General features: G+C 35.3%; 1 protein-coding gene and 1 long non-coding RNA gene across 10 annotated transcripts; both read right to left on the reverse strand.

Annotated features, from left to right (window-relative positions):
• Window positions 1-3,354: 3,354 nt before the first annotated feature.
• Window positions 3,355-6,632, reverse strand: LOC110896079. Of its 5 annotated transcripts, none has more exons than XR_004873971.1 (8): window positions 6,212-6,622; window positions 6,061-6,113; window positions 5,836-5,891; window positions 5,487-5,584; window positions 5,038-5,076; window positions 3,836-4,342; window positions 3,600-3,722; window positions 3,355-3,471 (listed from the first exon to the last, which is right to left on the reverse strand). XR_004873971.1 is itself a non-coding variant. In XM_035980513.1 (8 exons), the coding sequence occupies exons 2-6, from the start codon at window positions 6,070-6,072 to the stop codon at window positions 4,157-4,159; spliced, it is 402 nt and encodes a 133-aa protein (XP_035836406.1). In that variant the 5' UTR covers window positions 6,073-6,113; window positions 6,212-6,621; the 3' UTR covers window positions 3,355-3,471; window positions 3,600-3,722; window positions 3,836-4,156. The 5 variants fall into 5 exon arrangements, 3 of the variants coding, with proteins under 3 accessions (XP_035836406.1, XP_035836407.1, XP_021999209.1); XM_035980513.1 differs by having other exon boundaries at window positions 3,836-4,353; window positions 6,212-6,621; XR_002567625.2 differs by having other exon boundaries at window positions 3,358-3,722; window positions 6,212-6,621.
• A 1,158-nt stretch (window positions 6,633-7,790) lies between these two features.
• Window positions 7,791-12,180, reverse strand: LOC110896078. 5 transcript variants are annotated; one of them, XR_002567623.2, is made up of 11 exons: window positions 11,862-12,163; window positions 11,710-11,773; window positions 11,572-11,594; window positions 11,341-11,417; window positions 11,134-11,257; window positions 10,938-11,017; window positions 10,722-10,849; window positions 10,193-10,382; window positions 9,895-10,101; window positions 9,262-9,327; window positions 7,791-8,168 (listed from the first exon to the last, which is right to left on the reverse strand). It is a non-coding gene; the product is annotated as an uncharacterized LOC110896078 (long non-coding RNA). The 5 variants fall into 5 exon arrangements; XR_002567624.2 differs by having other exon boundaries at window positions 11,572-11,639; XR_002567621.2 differs by lacking the exon at window positions 11,572-11,594 and having other exon boundaries at window positions 11,862-12,180.
• Between the last annotated feature and the right edge of the window lie 9,142 nt (window positions 12,181-21,322).

Raw genomic sequence — 21,322 nt, forward strand, 5'->3', positions numbered from 1 at the left:
CCTGTTTATTTGAGCTAATACCAGGGGAAAATAAAATATATTCAATGGGTTTGAAATATAAAGATGAATAATTATTATTCCATATATTAATAAGTAACTTTTTCATGCATAAACATTTGTAACTTGTGTTTTGGGGATTTCTCAAAAAAAAAAAAAAATTTGATTTTTTTTGTTTTAACCCAAAGGTTTTTGCCTTTTTCAATTTTAACCCTACAAAATTTGTTTTTTAACTTTAACTCAAAACTTTTTATTATTTGGAATTTAACTTCACAACTTTTGTCAATTATACTTTTCGTCTTTGGTTTAACGTTTTTTTACGTTTCGTTACGTATAGTTCTAAATTTTTCGAGTTAATACGACGCAACGTATGAGTGTGGTTCAACTTTTTTATGTTTTGTTTCAAATTTTGCAAGTTAACACGGCGCAACGTGCATGTGTGGTTCAACGTTTTTAGCTCTATTTTTTCATGTTTGACAGGTTTGTCGCAACACGCAGATCCTAGGTCGAGTTAGTGTTGGTGGTTGTTGGTGCACTACATCTGCTGATTCCGTCTTGTATCGAGTCATAAGTATTAGATGTTAGATCTGGGCATAATATACGAGGAAATGTGAAAATGTATAGAATTAGGGTTAGTGGATCGCTTATTAGGCCCATTAGAGTTTAGGATCGCTCGAGTGACCATGTTGGACCGCTCGAGTGACCATGGGCTGGATCGCTTTTGTGACAACATGTCTGGGCCGCTTATTGGGCCTGTCCAATAAGCGGTCCCAAAGGCCTATATATACCCTTAGGGCGATCTCAGTTGGAACGGTTGATTGAATCTCGTACCGAAGTGCTGCCGGATCGAGAACTGGTTGTATTCACCGTCAAATCAATACAGAAAGTGTTTAAAGTGTATTACAAGCTTTTCCTACGTTGATTACTTGTTATTCCGCACCTGTAATTGACGAAAACGCCTCTGATTGACTCATTCGGGTCACCAAACGATCCTACAGTGGTCGATCACGGTTGTGTGACATTAGTACTATTTGACAACGTTTTACGCCCCGCTGTAACGCGGGGTGTGCTTTGGGGGTTTTCCAAAGAAAAAATGGTTATGTATATGGTTGTCGTATTCTTGGCTTTAGGGGTTTTAAAAAAAAAAAATTGATTTTTTTTTACTTTTCACCCAAAAGTATTTCATAAATTAATTTTAAACCAAAACTATTTGTTTTTTTACTTTTAACCCAAAACTTTTTATCTTTTGCAATCTATCCTCACAACTTTTTTTACTTTTAACTTTGATCCTTTATAGTTTTCATTTTTCGCAAATTTTCCGCTTTATGCTTGGTTCTAAATTTTGTGACTTAACACATCGCAACGTGCGTCTTTGGTTTAACGTTTTTACGTTTCGTTCTAAATTTTGCGAGTTACCACGACGCAACGTGCGTGTATGGGTGAACGTTTTTACATTGTCTATTTTTTCGTGTTTGACAGGTTTAACATAACGTGCGGGTCCTAGGTCGACTTAGTTATAACTAAAGAATCCCCGCCGCATTGCGGCAGGTCTCAATTCTAGTTTACTTATAAATAAGCAACTTCATTGTGCATAAGGCTCTTGTACATTTAGCTTAGGGAGTTTTTCAAAAAAAAAAGTAGATTTTTCCTTTTTAACCCTAAAGTTTTAATCTTCGACAATTTAAGTTTAAAGTTTTAATCTTTGTTTCCTTTTTAACCCTAAAGTTCTCATCTTTGACAATTTTAAATTTAAAGTTTTAATCTTTGGCATAGTTGTAAAAGTCCCGCCTAGGCTCCGAGTACTACTCGAGTACTCGCTACAAGGTAGACTGCCGAGGCACAAGTACTGTTATCCCAGGTCAATTATTCCTCGAGTACTCTCCGTCTAAGCCGACTTACACTTCTAATTCAAAAGTTTCCATCTTATACAATTTAACCCCTTTGATTTTTCACTTCTAATTCAAAAGTTTTCATCTTTTGTGATTTAACCACTTTGATTTTCTTTACTTATGTGTTATAATCTTGGCTTTGGGGGTTTTTCAAAGAAAAAATGGTTATGCATATGTTTGTTGTAAACTTGGCTTTGGGGGTTTTTTCAAATTTTTTTTTTACTTTTCACCCAAAAGTATTTCATAAATTACTTTTAACCCAAAACTATTTTTTTTTTTACTTTTAACACAAAACTTTTTATCTTTTGCAATCTATCCTCACCACTTTTTATACTTTCAACTTTGGTCCTTTATAGTTTTCATTTTCAGCAAATTTTTCGCTTTATGGTTCGTTTTAAATTTTGTGACTTAACACATCGCAACGTGCGTCTTTGGTTTAACGTTTTTACCTTTCGTTCTAAATTTTGCGAGTTAACACGACGCAACGTGCGTGTGTGGGTGAACGTTTTTACATCGTCTATTTTTTCCCGTTTGACAGGTTCAACATAATGTGCGCGTCCTAAATCGACTTAGCTATAACTAAAGAATCCCCGCCGCATTGCGGCGTGTCGTAATTCTAGTTAATATTCAATATTCTTTTCTCCTTTTCCCTTTTTCTTTTGTTCTTGTCTTCTATTTTTCCTTTTATGATTAGACTTATTTTCTTTATTGAATTTATCTTTTTAGCCTCTTTACGAAAAATAGAGATAAAAAGGATATTTTTTGCATGTTTTTTAACTTATAAATTTTATTATTTTGTACTTTAATGAGTCTTTTATGCTACTTACACTCGATTCTTTAATTTTTGTTGAGATGCAAACTTTAAACATAAAATACTTTTTCAAATTACAAAATTCTTGGGTAATGTGTCTATAAAATAATAAATATACATTATAAACTACACCAACACATATAAAGGTTAATTATAAGCCGAAATACGTTGTTAAATGAGCATATTCGATACTAAAATTTTATAAAAAATAGTTTAATTAGAATTCTAAGAAAGTACTAACATGTTTGGATAGAATGATGCAAATATCTTCTCGCTATGGAATAACATGATTCCATAGTATGGGTGAATAGAATCAAATTTTGTTCATGAGTATAAACATGTTAGCTTCATTTAACATGTTCTTTCATAAACTACAACTGGTTTATTTTACATCTTATATATATTATTAATACTAGTAGGGAACCCGCGCGTTGCGGCGGAGTCGACAACGTTGTGCATGTTTTCCGTTAATTCATCAATCGTTTTCCGTACGTTGTCCATACATAAGATTTCACAAACTTCAGTTTCTTTTGCCAGATTCCAGCCTTTACTTGCCAATTGATAACTACATATTTTTATTTGACCCATTTATTCCCAAAATCAAATACTCTACTATGCCTAATTTCACAGATAAGTGAATTCAATCAATAAGTCAACTAATGAAAATAATACCGGATAAGCAATTAAGCTAATTAATTCACCATTGAGTGTACATGTCAAGAACAATAATTGCTAGCGGTATTAGAAACGGCTACCTCTGCCCATTGCTTTTTTCTACAAAATAAAATTAGGTTTAACAAAACAAGATGTGTGATAAAATAATGTCAAGGAAAAGAAATAACCGATTGAAAGAAGCTAAAAGAATGAATAAAATACAACAAAAAACTGTGAAAAAAGCATACTTGTCTTCAATATGTAGATTTGCCCCGCGTTTTATAAGCCAAAGATATACATCATATGACAACCTTAAGCAATCACTAATTTGAAAAAGGATTACAGATGAACCGATACCGCAATTCTTTATCCTAAAAATATAAAAATAAACAGGAAAGTCATCCATCATTAAGAAACTAAAAAGAAAAAAATGATGAAAGTAAAACAAAAACACAGAAGAGAAATTGTTGCCCAAAAAAATTACCTGATGGCCGATAACAACGGGTGCGTTTTGAAGAACAAATACCGCAATTCAGTTTCTCCATAAGTATCTGCTCTTTGTTAACACTGGCTTTCAATAACTTCCGCACATGTAAAGCTTGTTGCTTCCGATATGTAACTGTATCATACTCGCCATCAATTTCGTGAACTTCATCCGACACTGAAACAGGAGGTTTATCACCTCCATAGCTTTCTTCTTCAAAACAATGTTGTTCTAATAATTCTAAATTCTTAAGCTCGACTTGACGTTGTTCGCTTAAATTTTCAAGCTCTTCCCTTAGAAGTTCTCACAACATTTTCTTGTTTATATTCCCAGTTTTTTACAAGATAATCCAACTGTGGAGACTGATGACCCTTTTTCACTGTAACTCGTAAGTTCTTCTAATGGTTTAAAATCAACAATACTTGGTTCTTCAATGAAGACCAGATCATCGTCATGGACACCTGGTTTTTCCACACTGAACTTTCTTCCAGCTTCATCAATGGACACCTGGTTTGACGCTTGAAATGATATATATTATTTAAAAACTTGAGCTTTTAATAATTATTTAGCTATCAACAAGCTATCAATCAAGAGTTTAAATAACTAATCCCAAACACAGAGGGCTCCTTCTCTACTTAGTGCAACCCACGGTCATGATCAGCAACCATCATTAAATAGTAAATTAAACCAAATCGACTCTTTCACAAGTAATCTTATTGAAATCGCCAATTTACTTGGCTTCTATACAAATAAACAAACCACGAGCCTCTTGAAAATGACCCACACTTTTAGCATGCTTCAACAACAGTTGAAGGTTAGAAGGACCGAAGGAGCTCCTAAAACATTTTCAACCCGTCGCTTTGTAAAAAAAACCTCTTATTTCTCTTCTATATAAACAAAAATAGAGTTGAGGAAAAACGAATTATTTAAATGCTTACTTGAAGAGCCATCATGGTTTCTTATTTATGTAGATGATTTTTGCATCAGATGGTTGGGTTGATCTAGGATTTTTTTTGTCCAAAATTATTGAAAATATGACCTTTTACGACCCATTCGACCAATATGATTGATTTACATTTAGTTATTTTTTTACTTAACCCATTTTGACCCATTAGAGATGAAACGTAGCCCGAATCAACACTTCGAAAGTAAACAGGTCAAGATTGCTATATCTAGAGAAATATAAGGGCGTTTAAACATACCTAGCTGGTTGAGAATTCCAGGGAGAATATCTTGCAAGTCTGTAAAAAAGAACATGATAAAAAAAAAAAACTTGTTAGTAATTTGGTAAAGCTAACAAAACTTGTAACGTCCAAGGGGCAAGGGGTTAAAAAACAGATCAAATTAGGTTGACCTACTAAAACACCTTTATATGTACATTTCTTACACGCTTACTAATAATCAAGGTTTTAAAAAAGGTTGAGGCGTGCGCCTCGAGGCACGCCTTAGGGGGTGTGGCGCTAAAAAGGCTGCGCCTAAGGGGATTATTAATACATAAAACATCCAAAATGATAAGTACACAATCATTTTTATAAAAAGTAAACAACTTTTTAACAAAAACTGTTGGCCGATTTGACCCATACAGGCACGACCCACGCGTTTTATAATATCAAGAACGTAAAGATAAGGTACTCTCTGAGCAAGATCTTACACAAACACTCGATCAAGTTTAAAGACGTCTTGTTTCCGTATTTGAATCTTGGATTTAACCTCTGGCAATGTTCTCTTGTGATCACCACACCATCCTTCCTACATTTTGCAAAGTTTCATATCGCAAGATTATAACATCTAACAACATAGTTCGACATAAAGTAGGTTTCCTACCAACGCAAAAAATATAAATTTTTGTTATTGTTTTTTTACTGGAAGAAAGAAAAACAGGGTAACTTCACAATTAAACTGTTAACAATCATAACAACAAAATGTTTCTCTTTTTTTAAATCTAATGATAATCCTATTTTTAGGCAACATTAACGATTTAACGGGTGGGTAGGAATTACCTAATGAAGGGCTGCTCTTTAAGGACGTTTGAAATCTTCAGTTGGTCTGTAAGAAGCTGTGAAAACAGACAAATATGGAAGAGTTTTAAGGGTTTTTTGTTTTTATTTTACTTCATTCTTACTAATATCATGAATTCAAGATTACCTCTGGTAGAACTCCCATCATTGAATGGAGTCATGAAAAAATCAGATTTTTTTGCATAAATTAAAATGTAATTTTCTTACCTGTGCCGTCATCTCACTGCATCTTCATCCTAACCCTGTGCCCTCTTCACACCCTGCATATTGATTTACATATACATGTATACGAATTCTAGGGTTCCAATAAGATTGAAGATGAATCAAACTGAAAATTTGAAAAGTAATAGAAACTCACCAGTGATTGATGCGTCCATTCCACCGCCGGAGACGGCCGAAATACGTCCTTGTACGGCGATTGGGGTTCAAGGTGGAGAAGGAGTACGGTGGTGGGTGACCGGAGAACGAGATGGATCGTGTGAGTGGTGGCGACGGCCGGTGCTTGATGAGGGTGGATGACCGGGGAAGTGGAGGTGGTGTTTGGAGATGGGTGACCGGTGCTTGAGAGGAAACTGGATTTGGGTATTAGGGTTCAGAACTGTGAAGTTTGGGTGGTGGAGAGAGAGGCGAATTTACGCTTGTGTTGCAGAGAAGCTCAGTAGGGTGCGGTGGATTTTATGGGATTGGAGGGGTTAGGGGAAGATGAAGTGAAGCGGCGTGTCTTTAATCCCGTACGGCTTCTTTTACTATTTAGTATTAGGGTTCTAGAAGGTCTCTTAAAACTTTGGGTTAACATCCTTGTACATGGTGCTTCGTAAGATGGGATATAGGGAGCGAAGGGTAAGATGGGAAGAAAAATGTAAAAATATAGGTTATGTTTGAGACTTTTAGTCTGCCATCTTAAAAAGTTGGGGTTAAATTACTATTTTAGACATGGGAAATGCTTATATATAGTACTAGCCGGAACCCGCGCGATGCGGCGGCAACAATTTAAAACGCATTACCCGTTTTGTGTATGGTACTGTGGTACACTGGTTTTCTTATCCATAGCATTGATGTTTGTCAATGACCCATCTATTATCAACCATTATATAATATACGCAAGCATCTGTAGGTGAGCCTCAACCGATGTTGCGGCGGCAACAATCTGAAACTCAAATTTGTTACTTGTTAGGTTATGAATCCTCTCGTGATGTATTGTATAATACTTATGTTAGTTTTCTGAGTGGCGGATCTAGAATTTTTTTATTTTTTTTTTTTTTTGCAGGGGTTCACTTTTTAATATGTTCCAATTTCATATGTCCGAACATAAAAAATTCGGGTCGGTTTGACAATTCGGGTCGGGTAAGGTTTATCACATAATAAAAATACGGTACAACAATGAAAAAGAATTGTCATGATAAATTTAAAAAGACGTAATGTAAATAAGTTAATCTTTACAAATAAAAGAACATATCTACGGTTGTTCTCTACGAGGTTTCATCTTAGTCTTAATCATGTTGAACCAAATTAGGTATCTACAGTCATAAACTACACAAACAAACTTTGTACATTCACCTTGTGTTTTCATAAAAATATATACTTCATAAAAAAATAGTGATTTAGTAATACAGAAATTTAAATTAATAGAAGAACCTGTTCCATGTATATATTATTAGAAAGGTAGAAATTCATGTTAATAAAAAGAGGCGAACAAAATCTCCAAATGAATATATTTCATGATTCATGTTCATTTTATCTAGTTTACTAATTTTATATCACGATAAGTATAAACTCAAGCAGGGATCTTTTTTCTTTTTGAATTGAAATAGTGTCTTATATAAACTCGTTTTCAAAAAGTCTCGAACTCGAGGCCTCATCATAAAGAACTCGAGGCCTCATCATAAAGACATGCCCATTTATTTATATTGATCGATTAAAAGCAATATTTCCAGATCTAACAAAGCCTAAATTCACATATATGCAAGTGAATAAACAATGCTAAATTCATTTAGGATTCATGCAAGTACAACTTTTATAATATGAAATCTTTAATATAGGTGAAGCCACATGTATTGGTATTGAAGATGAATCTGTAATGAGAAGAGAAACAAAATTAATAAGCGATAGGGGAACATATCAACTTTGTTCTTCGTCATTCCAGTGAACCCTTGATTACTCACTCAGCCTTGTTTATTGTTTCACCGTCTTTTGCTGAGGACATATCATCATTGGCTTCGTCTGCCTCCATGTAAAAACAAGAATGTGGTGATCACATGAATCCATTTGGTTTATCCTGAAACCACTTTGACCTATTACCAACCCGTCCTGTAGTCCTGTACAAAATTGCAATGCATGATCCCTTGTGACCAAAACAATTAAATAATCAATTAGATCATTAACAATGGGAAGTGACCAGGAAGATATACAATGATCACCAAGAAGCCTTTGGGCCAATGATAGCATGCAAGATTCAAATATTCAGGGGGTGTTCGGTTTCGATCCAAACCATTTCGACCCGTACCGTTTCGACTCGTACCATTTCGACACGAACGGTTTCGACGCGACCAGTACCGCTTCGATGCGAACGGTTTCGACCCGTAACGCTTCGACGCGAACGGTTTCAAGCCGTACCGTTTCGACGCGAACCATTTCGAATCGAACCGTTTCGACCGGAGCTGGTCGAAATTAGGCCAAGATGCATATTATTGCAAAAACAAATTCCAATTTCAATTCCTAATTATTCCGCGAACCAAATTGCCCCTTAGATTATGGGAAAATGTTTCTTAAAGCCACATGCCATTTATCTTGTTGTATGTGCTTTTGTAGCATTTGTTTATAGCTTAATTGTTCATGTATGGACTTTTTGCAAACCTAGAGAGAGATATATTTAAGCTGCAAATAGTGTCTCTTATAAATTGGTTCAAATTTCACCAAAACAACAAAATGGTTCAGAATGGTTCTCTTCTTTTTGCAGATTGATTTCGCCAAAAAGGGTGTCCTTTTTAGGGTGAAGGTGAGGGTATGGGTGTACTTTTGTAGTCTATGTTGAGTAAAAGTAAAGGGTTTGAATCTGAAAAATAAAGTCTTTTTGCCAGGTAACACATTGTTTTAATAGATATTTTTGATAAACTTCATCCAAAAACACGTCATTATTTTAACCCCACATTTCTTTAGTAGTAACAGAGATCAGAGCTTCCTTCAGGCAAACAAGACTCGTTTTTAAAACTAAAATGATTTAGAGAGCTTTGTTTTTGCAATAATACGCATCTTGGCCTAATTTCGACCAGTTTGAACAGTTTCCTTAATCTAGAATATCTAACCAGATTGACTCGTTAGAGATAAACATGACCCGAGACTCCATCTTCAAATATGTCAATATAAGACCAAAAAACTGTTGATTTTAATTACAGAGTAAATCGGACTTACATATATGGTTCGTTTACATGAATCCGAGAAAGATGTGATATACCTCCAACTGAGTTCGGTAGCAATCTGTACGTTAAACAAATGGGTCAGCAATCTGTACGTTAAACAAATGCATACATCCAATTAGTAAAATTGGTTGCGTTTCTCTTTCAGGGTCTTTCTTGGCAAACTTTTCACTCCAATAAACAAATGGGTCAGCATAAGATATTCCAGCCTCATTGGGAAAAAAGTTAAACCAAGACCAACAAATGGATTTAGTCATTAGTCATTGGTGCTGCAAAAAAATGTTAAATCTTATAGCATTTATTATGTCGGCTAGACCAGGTTTCATGCAAGGCTCATCCTCAAAAACATCAAGACCTACTCAGAGCATTGGATTATGTTTCAATTGCTCCACAAAGCCTATTTGTCTATCACTGGTCCTTTGCTGCAATTTTTAATCCATATTTATAAAAAAAAAGAGAAAATTTGGCCTTGCAGACATGGGTATGATTACTTAAAACTTGTTTGGTATAAGCCATGAACATTTTAAAATTATTCAAACGGTTCTAATTAAGTGGGTTGATATTTGTGTAGTTCAACTTAATCCAGCACTTTGATCTATTCAAAAAATGATCTAGATAGTTTACTTACTGTTGGAAAGCGAAGGGAACTTGACATGTAAATCTGATTTTTGGTCAATATGCTCAAACATATGATGTTAAGGTAAGATTGGTTTAAGATCTCAGAGGTGGATATGGACGCGTGCATAGAAGAATAGAATGATCGTCCAACCCCTCACCGAGTGGCTGTCTACAACCCAGATCAGGAGAATAGAATGATCGTCCCATGGGAGAGTACCTTCAAAAAATACAACCAATACTTAATCAGTAAATCACTACAACATATTCATTGCATCCTGTAAAGTACAACCCATTTTAGCAGCCCAAACCTGGCTATCTTTAATCTGCAAATTAAACCAACGCTGGGCCTTGAACCTTAGTTTCAGCCATTGCTAGGCCAACTGCCACCTGTAGACCACAAACAAGCATAACCCCAACTGACCTGGGCCTTCTACGAAGCTTAAACTGGCGGCCCAATACAGTAGCCATATGTCAATGCGATAGGATCCATTTTTCACTCTACAAAATCAACATATTAAACTCGTTATCACCAGATATAAAACCGATTTCAGATAAAAACAAAAAGAAACCCTACGCATCTCACACATCAAATTTACGGATCTACAGGATACATCAATTGAATTCATTTTTTGTCAATAGAAACCCACAAAAATCAGATCTATCAAACAATGTCTGTAGGATTCATTTCTCACTATAGAAAGTATATAAAGCATGACATGCTTCATTTCTTTTGTTATGAATCAGTTTCCCAGTTGATGAAAGAGGTACAATGAAGTCTGTGGTTGAATGATGAATCGTACATTAGTTCCTAGCTAGGTAACAACTTAATGAACATACCTTGGTCATAACATCAGCATTTGGATTCCAACTATTGAAATCTTCAAAAAGCGAAGCAGACTATAATTTTTTTAATAAAAAGGATATCAGCTCCAGGTGCCCATTCCTTATAGGTGATACCTGCCACACTGCCAATAAACAGCAACATGAAAATTAATAAATAATATTAAGATACCTGAACTACACCAGTACCATTTAAAATAAGGATATATTTACCTCACCAAAGCTAGCCCATTCTAGACCTTCACAAGAAGTCTCGATTGCAAGAGGAAGAGTAATAGCCTGTACAAAATCCTCTAAAGTTGTGTACTCAGCCAATGTTACAAATTGTTTAGGACATCAAAGATATGAGAGTCGATAAGACTACCATCGTTGCCAAAAAAACACAAAATAATGTGACCGAATAACTTACCGGAGATATTTCATCGTCGACAGTGATTAAGATGGCTTCAGGAAAGCCAAGACTCGAAAAGTACGGCAAAACTTCTCATAGCTGAAGCTACATGCCTTAACCTCAACATCTGATTCCCCAAACCCTACATTAACAAAAAACATCAACCAGTTTTCATCCTAACAACATTTTTATTTATTAAAACAGATGCTACACCAATTCACTTACCTGAGAGGATAATCCGGTAACTCCTCCGGCTTTTTGCCTTAAAATCCCCCACATCTTTTCTTATTTTATGTCAAAACCTTCAATTACATTACAACAGATATCAAAACGAAAGTATGATAAACAGTTACTTAAAACAATAACCTAGATTTCAAAATTCAAACACATAAGAACGTCATTACAAAGTACTAAGAAGCAATTAATGACACAAACAAACGAATAATCAACCCACACCTTTTCTTCTTTTACATCAAAACCTTCAAGTAAAACAAATACCAAAACGTAAATATGATTAGCAGTTCCTACAAACAATAACGTAGATTTCAAAGTCCAGATGCATAAGAACACAATTACAAAGCACGAATAACTTACCGGAGACATTTCATCGTCGACAGTGATGAAGATCTAAAGTTGTGTACTCAGCCAATGTTACAAACTGTTTAGGACATCAAAGATATGAGAGTCGATAAGACTACCGTCGTTGTTGCAAAAAAAACACAAAATAATGTGACCGAATAACTTACTGGAGATATTTCATCATCCATAGTGATGAAGATGGCTTCAGGAAAGAGGAAGACTTGAAAAGTACAGCAAAATGATGTGGCTCAGATCTACCAGAAATCATGGCTACAAGGTGGGTGTGAAGCTGGCTAATTGCGCAGATCTGAAGAGGAATCATAGATCTAAAGAAGAAACAAACACAGATCTAGATATAAAGAGGAATCGCGCAGTTCTTGAATCGCTAGAGAAGGAGACAGTAGATGGAGGCGGATAAGAAATGAGAGACCTGAAACCCTAATGTGGTGGTATCCGTGTTTTTTTTTTTTTTTTCATTGTGTGAGTGAGGGTATAATAGGGATTGTAAATTATATTGTGCTTTAGAGGGGTGTACATTATGCATTAAGGGTGTTTTAAGGAAATTTTTATGACCTTAAGAAGTCCTTTGGATATGCTTATTAATATAGTATAGATATAGATATAGATATATAGATTAATACAATGAGTAAATTACAAGTTTTGTCCTTTATGTTTACATCAAATTTCAGACGCTGTCCTTTAACGCAAAAATTGACAAGCGGTGTCCTTTAACTTTCAAAATCTTGCACGTTTTGTCCTTTAGGCCAAACCCAGTTAGATTTTTTTTGTTAAATCTAGTCATGTGCCTTGCACATGAGGGTACTATTGTAATTTCACCATTCAATGGGCTATTGTGTAACATAAATTATATCAAGTGGCTATTATATAAAAATAAAACAAAATAATTTAAAATATTATTCTTATAATATCAAGGGACTATTATTGTAATTTCACCGATCGGTTATGTTTTGTCATTCAATTAAACATCTACCAATACACAAAACATGCTCTCTTCAATAACATCACAAAAAAACATCAAATCCCCAGATACTTTACCATTGCTTTCAATTAAAATCACAATCTTACTTGATCTTGAACCATTTAATCCCCAAAACCATGCTCTCTCCACCTCCACCTCCACCTCCACCACCACCCCTTATTACACAAAATCCACTAATCTAACAAACACGACACGGAAATTGTCATCAGAATGTTCATAATTTAACCTCCAAATTGAGCAACCACATTCAACCCATGAAATCAAAGTCATCAAACTAACCTAGTCGATTTTGTCTCCACCTTCAACCATTCCGATTCCGATTCACACGAGTTGCTGAAGGATTGGCCTAACCAAACACCCACCACATACACCATCATAACATGCCATCATCTCAGATCCAAACCCACCACCACCTCATATCCAACCACCACATCGATTCATAAACCCATTGGGAAGGTCGCAAAGTTGAACCAGAGTAGAGGAGTCATCGGACCACTGGTTGCCGGCGTCGATGAGGCCAACGAGACGGAGAGCTTGCTGGGTTTTGGAGAGGTCGTTGTGGATCGCCGACGATGGCATAGAGAGAGACATATAGAGAGAGGGTTTCAACTTTATACATGTTTGAGAAAAGGGTGTAGATGGTGATTCATAAGAGGAGATGGTGGTGGTATGGACGATGGCATAGAGAACTTGTGTTAGAGAGAGAGAAGAAAGAGGAAGAAAGTTAAGAGAGAGAGTGTGTGCAGGGTTATAATTTAATATATTTTTTATTTTTACAAAATAGTATGGATCTATATATTACTTACACAATAGCTCCTTAAATGGTGAAATTACAATAATACCCTCATGTGCCTTGCACATGACTAGATTTAACCAAAAAATCTAACTGGGTTTGGCCTAAAGGACAAAACGTGCAAGATTTTGAAAGTTAAAGGACACCGCCTGTCAATTTTTGCGCTAAAGGACAGCACCTGAAATTTGATGTAAACATAAAGGACAAAACTTGTAATTTACTCTAATACAATTGTATTTTCTTATGTGTATATGATGTATACACTATCATGAGCAAAGAAGACAATGTAACAATTTAACCCAGTAATCCACGGCAAGATTGTGTCTGGTGTGAGGCGGGGGGCTGGGTGACATGGTGGACTTTGGTTGGTTGGTTCAATGTAGTCGTTGGGGGTAGCCGTTGCCAAACGATTAGTTTAAATAAAAAAATTATTTACATATTAAACCTTTATAAATACCTACCAATTTTTACAATTTTTACACTTCTCTACCTTTTCTACCATATCTCTTTATTTTTTTATAAAATCAACCCACAACATCCTACAATGTATCCTTTTTACCGCGGCTACGACCCAAACAACCCTTTTGGAAACCAAAATAACCCGAACCCTAGCCCGCCGCCAAACCGTCCGCCACCAAACCCGACCCAAATACCTATTACACGCGACCATCCACAACAACCGCCACACGGTTTAATATACTCATCGTGTCCTGATCTAGCCGGAATCGCATCGTATATAGGAAACCGTGCATACATAAACTTTCCATACAACGACTCGTTTATTCCAGTTAGCCTATCCCAACCCGAATCCATGCCTGAAACTCAACCGCAAAACGTTGGTGTGTTAGTTTCTTTGCATTTTTTAAAATATTCTATCTAATCTTTTAATTTAATTAGTGTGTTATTTTTTATTAAATGAAATTTTAAATAGTTTAAAAAAAATTTAACTTCCACATGGTGGCCACGCCCAGCACGCCCCATCACATCCTTAATTTTGAAGTTTTAGTTTGTGGATCTTACCCTCATCACGTGTAAAACAATGCCCCTAACCCAAACCACCCACACCCTATAGTCTAAATCTACCACGTCTTTGCTTAGCTCATGACTTCCTCGGGTACCATTATTTTTTGTCAATCCAATATATTTTTTTATTATATGCACACAACTAGCCCTTCGTTTATTAGTTTCTTAAGGTAAAGCCCTTAGCAATTTATTTTTATGTGTAATTTATTTTTGTTTGAAGGTTTGTAAGTATTTGAATGGATATATTAAATTAGAATCTTGTATGATTGAAAACGAGTTTACAGAATATAAACATATGAACACATGTATTATCGTTAAAAATAATATTTGCAACACTTTAAACAAAACATTGTGGAATGAGATCGAGATGTTGGGATAAGAAAAATACAATGCTTATCGGACATACGGGCCACAAAGATTGTAGATCCTATCACAACTTGGCAATTAAGCATGATTATAAGAGAGAAGTATAATGAAAGGAGACCTCGATAGTCCTATTGTGGTCATCAAAATTAGAGCCATGATTGAGTGGGTACGAAGCCACAATTTCATGATCATAGTGGCCCAACAAATAGTCGAATATCAAACCAGACAAAGAATTTAAAAGAAACAATGAGGTAAGTTACATCAAAGATGCTACCCCACTTTTAATGCACATCTTTTTACATGTTATTGCATGTCATGTGAAGAATTTACAACCTCTATTACTACTTAATAATAAAAATATTAGTATCCCTCCTATATTCTTAAATCTTAAGTGTTAATTCATAAGATAGATAGAGTTTAAGAAGACCCTAGCTCACTGCTCCATGGAAGTATATACTACTAAACTATTAAGTTATAATCTCATATATAAGTTATCATAAGATTAAATGTAACAAAACTTGAGGGTGTTGTATGTTAAAAAGTCAAAGTAGTGGGGTTTATATGTCAAAGTCAAACACTGAAAGCCACCGCCACCACCCCAAGACTCATTAGTCATTAATAAATTTATCCACACTTGCCTTCTTTTTCCTCTCATCAACTCAATCATCATTTACTTACAAACCTAAACCACCCTTTCTTCAACCCCCTAACAAATGAGCATGAGAATTGCAGAAAAAACAATGGAATCGGAATCAGCAGCAACCAAGACATGGGTCATCTCCGGAATTCAATTCATGACTCCATTGAAGCCAATTTACGCAAAGAAAGGAATCAGAAAACATCACCAAGAAGAAGAAAAGGAATGTTGCACCACTCCCACAACACCGGAATCCAGGATTCCGGTGTTGAATTGCCCAGGTGCACCGAGGAAGAGAAAGGCGGTTTCGAGAGGTTATTGTAATGGCGTTAGAGATTACTTCAAGACTCCGGAATTGGAAAGTGTACTCATACGTTGTGTTGAAAGATCATAAATATGGTCTTCCAAATTTATCTATCTTCATCCATCTTCTAACTTTAGTTATTTAGTGTCAATTATTCTAGTTAATAATTTTTGTAATTGTCATTTTTTGTCTATTTATACGTTATTTTCAGTAAAATACGATAAGGTTATGAGGTAATTAGCTTATGTTTTTATTTGATCCGAGATGTCTTGAATCATAAAGATTTGTGTCGTGAAGGGCTGTGTCTAATTAGCAAAGACATTGGATTCAAGTGTTGCTACCCTTGAGCAGATTTTAGTGAGATTTTAGCCTTTAAAAAAATAAAAATAAAAACTACATGTTCGGCGTATCCATTTTTCATGTATTTACCTTATTTTTCAAGTACATTTATAATTTTTTTTAAAGAGGATGAAGTTTATGTGGGCACTTTTTAAGTTTACTCATAAGTTATTTTCATGAAATAATTAGTGAAACAAAGTTGGTTATCATTTGTCTTCCATCGTGCAAATTCGTCTCTATTTTTTTACTTGTCATGCATCTATATACTTTATTAAACGCCTATACAGTATGTTTCATCACATTTTTAACAAGTATAAAGATAAAATGATGCCTGAAATGTGTATAGTAATTTACTCTATAAACTTTTCAAAATAAACATCCCTACAAACATGCAAAAGTGAACGTAAAAAAGAAAAGGGAAATTACATTTTTTACTTTATATTTCTTAAAAATGTTTTTTTATTCCTCATCTTTCGCCTTAAAGCAAAAGAGTACAATGTACAAAGATGAGGCGATTTAGACAATCCCTAATTGGTCACATACTCCAATCATATGCCTTTGTAGTTTTATTTTAAATTTACAAAGAAAATTACCTGTTGCATTCGGTTTCTTCTTGAGACGGTTGCGAACTGCCCATGGATGCAAAGTCAGGTGAACTGTGAAAAGAACGGTTGCGAACCGCCCATTCCTAATATTTGGGCGTACGCCAACATACTCGGGTCCATCTCTTGAAAATTGAAGTTTGGTTGCGGTTGGACGGTGTTCGAGCGATATGAAGTTTGGTTACTGGGTCTAGACGGAACACCGAAAGGGGGTCGGAAGGGATTCATGATGTAATTTTTTTATAAAATTTGAAGTAGTTTTGAAGAGAGGAGAGTAAAGTTTATCTTTTTTTGTTACCGTTGAAAGCAATGGTCCAATCTTGATTCTCATGCGATTTTGGCGTTTTACATAAAACGCGGGGACAATTTTTTTTTTTTTTTTGAATAAAACGCCCATGAGACAGGAACCATGGCTTCATCGGGCGTTTTTTAGAGGAACAAGAATGAGACACTCAAAAATGTCGCATGGGTTTAAAACACCTTAAAAGACATTGTGAATTGAATGGTCTAAATCATCACAAATACACTAGAAATACAATTAAATTGTGAATTGAATGGTCTAAGTCATCACAAATACACTAGACATATAAATAAAAATACCATAATTTTAAATTATTTTTCAAAAGCCACTACTTAAAAAAAGTATTAATCTTTCCCACCCTCTCTCTATGTGTATAAAATACTACTTTGTGTGTGGAAAAAAGTAGTTTATAAAACTTAATTTATCGAAGAGCTAACCCACACGTACGCATCTAGAATTTAGGGGAAGGTTCCTCTGCCAAAAGTATGTATGTGCCAAACACAAATGCCTCAAGAATCCTATGCCTATTCTTTTTTAATTAACTACGGATAATTTTAATTATTTATGTCGATAAACATGTACCAAACGTCACTTTATTTTAAAACATTATCGAACTCGTTAAAATACGTGTTTAACTATAATAAATCACCCTCGCTGCTTCTGTGGTAGCAAAAGTAATGATATTTTATAATTTGATTTGTTTAGTTATATCTAAAGAAAATCCAATCTTTTCTATGCGATATCTCTTCCTAGCAAATGACCACCGTCTCAACCCCTTTTCTATTATACTACTGTCTACAACCACCAACACCCCTTTTCTAGCACACACAATGGTTGGTCCAGTTTTTGACGACGCAAACGGACCAGGATTTCTCGGTAAATACATTTTTAAATGTATATTTTGTTTTTTGGCAAATGTGACCATAGTAATTCAAATTATATAAAATGTCACTTTGATAAAGTTGTAGTCAAACAAAAATGAGTAGGGGCATTTTCTATAAGTATAATATATCATAACAGAATACGGACTTGCAATCTCTCTTGGTAAAAGCAAAGCAATTTAAGAATAAGTCATCTAAGATTTTCTTCTAAATTATCCAAAAGGTGTCAACTAGTTCACATTGCTTTCAACTTGACAAAGTCAAGATGGACTTTAATTTTCAAGTGGAAGAAACACGGAATTGGATTTGAAAACTAAAGTCAAACAAATCAGAACTTGATACTCGATGGTTGATGCACAATAAATACATGGTCAATTGTGACATCATGTGCAAGATGCATACAATCTTTTCTTTGATACAATTTTTCTAGTATTTACTCTCAAAAATGATGTTTACTTTTTAACATATCTCATGTTCAAGAATCAAAGATTAAGTTTCTAAGAGAAGAAATGAGGTTGTAAGCAATTTTGTAGGACACTTGTAAACATTCATTTGTGTGATAATCCATACCATCATAGTGAGACCTAGGGGTCGGTTTGGGTCGGTTTTGACCTAAAACCATAGCCATAATCGCGATGTCGGTTAATGGATAATCATAACCATAACCGATCGGTTATGGTGGTTATGGTTATTCGGCTTTGTTGGTTATAGCGGGTCGGTTATGGGTGGTTAAGCGTGTATTTAGCTTAGTTAAAAATAGCTTAATTTTTTTTAACATAGAATAAATTGTTATTACATATTTGTATATATTAGTATATATTACATAGTATGAAAAAACGCATATACTCTATAATATTAATACCAATTATTATCGAATATTTAAATAAAGTGATATGATACATTCCATAAATTCAAATAAACATTCAACCGAAACTACAAAACGATATGAAAAACCAATAAATACTAAAAATCTTCAGTCGAAAACATCAAATATTAAAAATATGGTGAAAAGTCCTAAATCATTGATGTGCGTGAAGTGTGTTATATTTTAGATGTATATTTAAGCCCCTTTTTACACTTTTAGCCAAGTTTTAAATTTATAAAACACGATATTTACTAACACTAAACACACATATGGGCAAGTGCACCCATCGTGGACGTAGTATAGTGTTGGTAAGATACCGAGGTCGTCCAAGGACACAAGAGCTTTTAATACCGGTTTATCCTCAACGTCTAATCAAATCAAAAAGTGAGAAAAATGTTTTAAACTAAGAAAAATAAAAACTAACTAAATGCTGAAAAATAAAATAAAATAAAATAAAAACAGATAGACAAGATGAATCACTTGGATCCGACACGTGTGTTAGTATAACCTTTGATTATTTTCGCACTTTTGCACTTGTTTAAGAGATTATCTTAGTTATTGTAGTAGGCCCCTCTTTTGAAGACGACGTTACCCTCAACCCAGTAGTTTGAGTCAGCAAGGATACAATCCTAAAGGGTCGGATTATTGAAAGATAATGAATTAAGTTATTAATGCAAATTGTGGTAGGCCCCGCTTTCGGCGGTGACGTTACCCTCGGCTAAGTAGTCTGAGTCAGCAGGGATACAGTCCTAAATAGCCGGGTTATAGTATTAATAGTAGTTAACTTATGAGGGGGTCAAAGAGTTTGGATCCCCGCCATCCAATACCTATGGGCATTGAAGGAGATCCTACTAAATTTGACCCAGGTCCCAAGCAGGACCTCTAAACGCTGAACAAGGGCAAGACCCTTACCAAATCGTTCCCTTAACCCCCGACCAGGTAGCCAACATACCTCCATATAGACCGTGGAGATATGAATGGTGAAAATCTTTTATTTTATATAGACAGTAAAATAATGCCAAGACACCACGGACAAACGATAAGGAAAGATCACCTTCAACATAAGTAACTAGTTATTAAAGTCATTAATACAAAACCAAATAAAAAGTGCAAAAGATTAAAAATAAAAAGTATTATACTAAACACTTGTCTTCACCAAGTGATGTAAGAGACTTAGGCAAACATGGCCTTGATTGTCAAGAACTCTTACGATCAATCTTGGATCCCGAGACGACTCACACACTCTATGATGGACAATGGATGATGGTGGTGGATGATGGTGTTATGGTGGTGGTGGGTGGTGGATGAAGTGTGAGAGAGGTGGTGTGCCAAGGGATGAGATGGAATGAAACCAAGCACCCCTATTTATAGGCTGAACAGAAGGCTGGGCACGGCCCCGTGTCCGCTGGACACGCCCCCGTGCCCGTCTGACATTCTCTCTCTTCATTAATTGTAATTCGCAATTACAATTAATGCGCCTGCTGTACTTTCACCACGCCCCCGTGCCCGCTGGACCCGGCCCCGTGGTGGGCAATGGAAGCTTCTACTGGTTTGTCTTTTCTGCTGCTTCTTGGGCACGGCCCCGTGTCCGCTGGACACGGGGCGTGTTCAGTCTTCTGTTTTCTCTTCTTTGCCTTGGGGGTTGCCGTTGAGGATCCGGGCAGTCTACTTTTATCCCTTTTCTTGTATTTATGCTAGAATTAGTTGTCTTTTTGCTTCTTTTGTGATTTTGAGCTTATTTCATCCTGAAAATACAAAAGGAAGACAAAAACACTCTTTTTCCAACATTAGTACTTAAAAAGGGTTAGTTTTATGCCTTAATTGATGTGATTTATATGTTGCATTTTACACACATCAAATACCCCCACACTTGAACTTTTGCTTGTCCTCAAGCAAAACTCTTTTAAATGTGGCTTACACTCCCAAATGGAATAGGTAGAAGAGAAAGTTTTTAGCTTGTCATAGAGTGTCGGGAATCCAAGGTCTTTGTAAGTTTTATTTTTATTTATTTACAATCCTATTCGTTATGATTTATTTTGAACGTTTCATAAGATAAATTACTTATTCGGGCATAGCATGCCTTATTAAAATTCCATTTATATGCAAGTTCACATACCTCACGGGGGATCACTCAACACTCGGCCGAAGGTGTAATTTTTAGTGAATCACTCGAGAGCAGCATGGAACTTACGCCTTCCATAGGCTTGCCAAGCAATCAATCCTCCTCCTTTTTAACTTTTTACCTTTGTAAATATCAAGAGGACTTTTGGGGTGAAGGGTTAGGCTTGGGTTAAAGGTGGGTGGTTTGGGTTAGTGGTTAGTAAAAGGGCGAAAATCGTAAAAAGCGTCGGTTTTCGTGAAATACCTTGTTTTTAGTGATTTTTTTTTTATTTTGAAGTATTTCTCCAAACAAGCTTTTATATAGCTTTTGTTTGTTTTTGACTTCATCATCAAATATTTTTTTTTTCATATAAAAAGGCGAGTTTACGAAAAAACGAGCTTGTTACTAAAATAAAG

Source organism: Helianthus annuus, chromosome 12, assembly GCF_002127325.2.
Source record: "Helianthus annuus cultivar XRQ/B chromosome 12, HanXRQr2.0-SUNRISE, whole genome shotgun sequence".
In the NCBI taxonomy this organism is placed as follows: Eukaryota; Viridiplantae; Streptophyta; class Magnoliopsida; order Asterales; family Asteraceae; genus Helianthus; species Helianthus annuus.

Excerpts from the sequence above, each read along its gene's own strand:
- LOC110896079 (XM_035980513.1), bottom strand. Across the intron at positions 5,585-5,835 it reads AAAGAGCAGCCCTTCATTAG|GAAGGATGGTGTGGTGATCA; the intron begins GTAATTCCTACC and ends TGCAAAATGTAG. Across the intron at positions 4,354-5,037 it reads TGGAATTCTCAACCAGCTAG|CGTCAAACCAGGTGTCCATT; the intron begins GTATGTTTAAAC and ends TATCATTTCAAG.